Source organism: Austrofundulus limnaeus, unplaced genomic scaffold, assembly GCF_001266775.1.
Source record: "Austrofundulus limnaeus strain Quisiro unplaced genomic scaffold, Austrofundulus_limnaeus-1.0 Scaffold365, whole genome shotgun sequence".
Lineage (NCBI taxonomy): Eukaryota > Metazoa > Chordata > Actinopteri > Cyprinodontiformes > Rivulidae > Austrofundulus > Austrofundulus limnaeus.
Window position 1 is genome coordinate 298,219 of NW_013952767.1, and position 5,185 is coordinate 303,403.

The 5,185-nt window shown below is 40.8% G+C and overlaps 1 protein-coding gene across 1 annotated transcript in view; it reads left to right on the forward strand.

The window, feature by feature from the left end:
• The window catches only part of col24a1 (collagen type XXIV alpha 1 chain), a gene marked incomplete in the record, with an annotated part of 125,159 nt that overhangs the window by 92,975 nt on the left and 26,999 nt on the right, over positions 1 to 5,185 (forward strand). Inside the window, 4 exon segments of the mRNA XM_014023370.1 lie at positions 3,087 to 3,140; positions 3,922 to 3,975; positions 4,098 to 4,151; positions 4,331 to 4,384. Of these exon segments, the coding sequence (XP_013878824.1) occupies positions 3,087 to 3,140; positions 3,922 to 3,975; positions 4,098 to 4,151; positions 4,331 to 4,384 (216 nt within the window).

Genomic DNA, 5,185 nt, shown 5'->3' on the forward strand with positions numbered 1-5,185 from the left:
ACACACACACACACACACACACACACACACACACACACACACACACACACACACACACACACACACACAAAGCATTTGTGTAGATTTGGGTACAAAAAATTCTGCTAACATTTCTTTCTAAAGTAGCTGTTGATCTACTGCTACTGATCACATTTGTACACGCCTCGTCCACAATTAGAAACCGCATCACAACTGAAACTTTCTCACTGCAACATTTRTGTGCCTCTGAAATCATAGCGCCATCTTGTGTCTGATAACATTTCCAGCAAATATCATTATTATAAGGTTTTAAAATTTCAGTACGGAAAATGTCAGAGCCTGGAAAGTACTTGTGGAGCTATACTTTAATCCAGGGCTGTTAGTTTTTGTCTTTAAATAGTTTAGATTGAGACACTGGTACATATTWAGACATTTTATAATAGCAGCAGTTGTTTTAGATTTTATTACAACCGCAGTTCTAATGARTTGGGATGTTGTGCAAAACGTAAACAAAAACAGAGTACGATGGTTTGCAAATCTTTTTCAACCRTTATTAAATTGGATACACTACAATGAGTAGATATTTAACATTCAAACAGATAAACTTTATTGTTTTTTGCAAATATTCACTCACTTTGAATCTGACGCCTGCAACATGTTTCCAAAAAGCTGGAATAAGGTCAACAAAAGATTGGAAAAGTTGAGGAATGCTCCAAAAACACCTGGTTGGAGCATTCTGCAGGTGAACAGGTTAATTGTAAACAAGCGAGTGTCATGATTGGACATAAAGAGAGCATCAATGAAAGGCTCAGTAAGAGATGTGGTGAGGCTCACCRCTTTGTGAACAACTTAGTGAGCAACAGTTTAAGAACAATGTTTCTCAATTTAAAGTATTTAGAGATTTCATCATCTACAGTCCAGAATATCATCCAAAGATTCAGACAATCTGAACAAATCTCTGCAAATAAGCTGCAAGACCGAAAAGCAACATTGAATACCCATGACCTTTGATCCCTCAGGCAGCACTGCATTAAAAMCCYACATCATTCTGCAACAGATATTAGCACTGGACTCAGGATGACTTCAGAAAACCATTGTCAGTGAACACACTTCATCTCTACATTTACAAGTGCAAATTAAAGCTCTATCACGCAAAGCCCAAGCCAGATATCAACAACACCCAGAAACGCTACCGGCTTCTCTGGGCCCGAGCTCATCTGAGATAGACTCAAAGTGGAAAAGTGTCCTGTGGTCTGGCCCCTAATTTACACTACATGCGTCCCGGCTCCGCTCCGCTCCGGTCCGACCTCCGCAGCAAATACACACCCATYATWAACAATGARAGTGTTTACACTGGCTGCGCACGGCGGTGGTGAGCGGAAGGTGATCTGGCAAAATTAGAACAGATCCTATTTTTGCCGGATGCCAGAGCTGCGCCAGAGTCAATTTTTAAAGATTATGTCGCACCAACAGGAAGAGAAACGAGCACAATGTCCGTATTTTTAAAATAAGACAMTATTAGGCKGGATAATTTGTCGGAATAATGTCGAAATCCCAGCTATATTAATCAATGTATGGATATATTTCTGCACAAATGCTGTCAGAATGTATCGTTCTGTTTGGGAAGCAGATGGAAACATSTAGCATGAAGCATATGTGTACACACACTACATACGTGGATTTTATTTTGAAATCAGAAGTTTCAGAAAGACGACAGCGAGACAGTTTCATCATAGATACCAAAAGCCTTTATATCATTGTTTTCAGCTGTGTTTGGAGTTCGTCTTTCACAGAATTAATTGTTTTTTGCTGTGACTTCCACATTTATCACTGAATTTATGGCGCAATCTCCTTCCTGCACACCCTCCCGACACCCTCCTTCCTCGGAGTCAGACCGGAGCGGAGTTGAGCGCAGCGGACGCTCTATAAATCGGGGCACAAACGATCAGCTGCGAACTGCGCAGCGCAGCGCAGCGGAGCGGAGATGCATGTAGTGTAAATCCGGGGCGATGAGTCCACATTTCAAATTGTTTCTTAAAATACTGGATGTTGTGTCCTCCTGGCCAAAAACGAAAAGAACTTTCTGGATTGTTATCAGCACAAAGTTCAAAAGCCAGCCTCTCTGATGGTATGGGGGTGCATTAATGTCCATGGCATGGGTAACTGTCACATCTGTGAAGACAGCATTAATRCTGAAAGCTACATACAGGTTTTGGAGCAACATATGCTGCCATCCAACCCACAACCCTTTGCAGAGACATTCTGCTGATTTCAGCAAGACAGTGAAGACACATTCTGCATGTGTTCCAACAGAGTGGCTTCTTAGTAAGAGTGTCGGTACTAGACTGGTCCTCCTGCAGTCCAGACCTGTCTCCCATCGAAAATGTGTGGAGCATTGTGAAGCACAAAATACAACAGAGATCTCAGACTGAAGTTTTTCCTCAAGCAAGAATGGGAAAGAATTCCATCTACAAAGCTTCAACAATTACCCCGGATTTATACTAAATGCGTCTCCGCTGCGCTGCGCTGCGCAGGTCGCAGCTGTTCATTTGTGTCTCAATTAATACAGACTCAGCTCCGCTCCGGTCCGACAGAGCGTGTGCAGGAAGGAGATTGCGCAGTAAATTCAGAGATAAAAGTGGAAGTCACAGCACAAAATAATTAATTCTGTGAAAGACGAACTCCAAACACAGCTGAAAACATTGATATAAAGTCTTTTGATATATATGTTGAAACYGTCTCGCTGTCGTCTTTCTGAATCTTCTGATTTYAATAATGAACTCAAATCCRCCTGTAACCATTTTAACAATTTTAGAATTTTACGAAAAAATGTTATTTTGCAAACGGTAAATGTACATTTTTAAAAGGAGCCGTTAAGATGCGGTTGATACATAGATCTGCTTCAATTCAAGTTTTTAAATTATASTATAAATGATTCAACCAACCATGTACAAATGATAGACTTTACAATTATAGAATTGTAAGAAWATCTGTTTGTTCACAATAGAAGCCTGTTAGTGTCAGAAACCGTTTCAGTAATCTTCCTACATATGATGTATTTAGTCACACTGGAGATGATGACAATCATGATGATTTTATGTCTGCAGGGTAAGGCAGGTATTCCAGGGAGCASCGGGGAAAGGGGCCCGCATGGTGAACCAGTAAGTAAACCTTTGTAAACAGAAGGCCTTGATAGTCTTGAGTTTTCATTGTACCTTGCATAAATTCAAGATGCTTTCTTACAGATGTAGCAAAGCAGCTCCAGAACTTAAAACTCCAAGCTTGAATCTAGATGTTAAACAACTTTGGTTGTTTTGAAGTGCTCTATAAATGCAGTAGTAGTAGTAGTAGTAGTAGTAGTAATAGTAGTAGTAGTAGTAGTATTTGTTTCTGGCACTTGTGGAAACCAAAAACCGAATTCACTCCCTAGAAACCATCATGTCTTGAATCTCTTATGACTGTGGGAAGAAAACAAGGAGTGATAATTACTTACAAAGCTGCATGTTGGAAATATTTCAGAAACACTTGAGAAGCTCTGGCGTGACTCGCGACCAAACCTTACACAGTTTACGAGGGGAAACGAGGGGGTCGGCTGATCCTTTCATCACTTGTTGCTTTCCCATTAATTCACACCTGAATGTGCGACACCTCTCTTGGATTAGATTTTGATTTTTGGATTTTTCTGGAACCCCTCAGGTGTATAAAGAATTTCAATCAGACCTGGTTATTTATTAGGKTGGGAGCATCCAGTAAAGCTTGGGGGCCTTTGCTCGTCGAGCCTCATCTTGTGTTTTGGCTGCTTTTCAGTCTTTTTATTCTCAGCTCTCAAGTTTCTTTTGTCAACTTTATTACTAGAAATCACTACTATTGTGTCTTTCAATCAATATTACACCAAGTCAGCCAACCATTATAGTGCTAATTGTGTTTTTTATGCATTTCTAGGGACCTAAAGGACCTCCTGGAGAGTCTGGACCCAATGGAGAGCAAGGACTTGAAGTAATTTACTTGAGAAATTCAGAATTATTTATCAGCCGACATAACACTGACCTTTAGAGGCGTTGCATTTATGCTTGTATAGGCCATGTTTCCTCCTTCATTTCCATGTCTAATTATTGTAGGGTGGTCCAGGTGCTGAAGGGGAGCCAGGTGCAGTTGGAGAGCCAGGATTAAAGGTCAGAGGGATTCTTTAAAAGTCTGTGAAGCTTCTGCTCTCGTCCACGTGACAGTAATGTGAAAATTCATGTTTGTACTTGACAAACCTGCAGCCCGGTTGAAAGAGGTTTGGTTTCTAGGCACATATACGTGTGTTTGATGTTCAGRCGGCCCTGCGTTTTGTTCTGTTTTGCCATAGGGTGATGTTGGACCTCCGGGGACTGATGGGGAACAGGGTCAGGAGGGACTCAGAGTAAGTGACATCCATGTGTGTACGTAAGCTTAATTCAGATGAAAAGTAGTGGTGGTACAGAGGCCTCGGAGCTCGTGTCACAGTTTCTGAAGCAAAGTGATTCATCACGCCGCGTCGTGTCGGAGCTTGTGTCACGGCCGTCACGTGCTTCGGCTTCACTTTCACGCTTCATTGGTTCGAAATGTTTTGAAGCTTTTCCTTCGCTCGGAGCTTTCAAACCAAACGTTCTAAATAAACTCTTATATTCTGAAAAGTGTATTTATGAGCTGTTGTGGCTTGGCAGTCAGTTCTGCCTTATAAACCCGATGCTGTGTTCCAGCTTGTTTTGTCAGGGTGAACATCAAATGAGAGACAATTACCATAATTTTATGCAAGTTCGCTCACTGTAGTGCTTAGAGACAGGAAAAGCAGAATCTATATTTATTGTTTATACTTTGGTTTAATCTGAAATGGTTTTTAAAGTGTAGGAGAGTGCATAATGGAATTTTATTTTTAAAATACACTTAATTCCTTTTAAAAAATAACTTAGTTGTGATTCTGGTTCAGTATCTACTGACTTTTACAATAATTTTGTAATTATTTTTAATTATGTAATGATGATGTAATCATTACTGCTGACATGGGTCTTGCTGTGATATCAGTTGGCCACCAGGTGTCACTGTTCTGAGACTGAAGCATAGACTTGAATATAGATCACTAGACTGAGCTCCATCCTGTCCACTGGTAGCATCTGTGACAGCATGGAGGAGCAGAAATGGAGTCCAAACAGGACAACAGCTCACAGCCTCCATAGAAACTAAT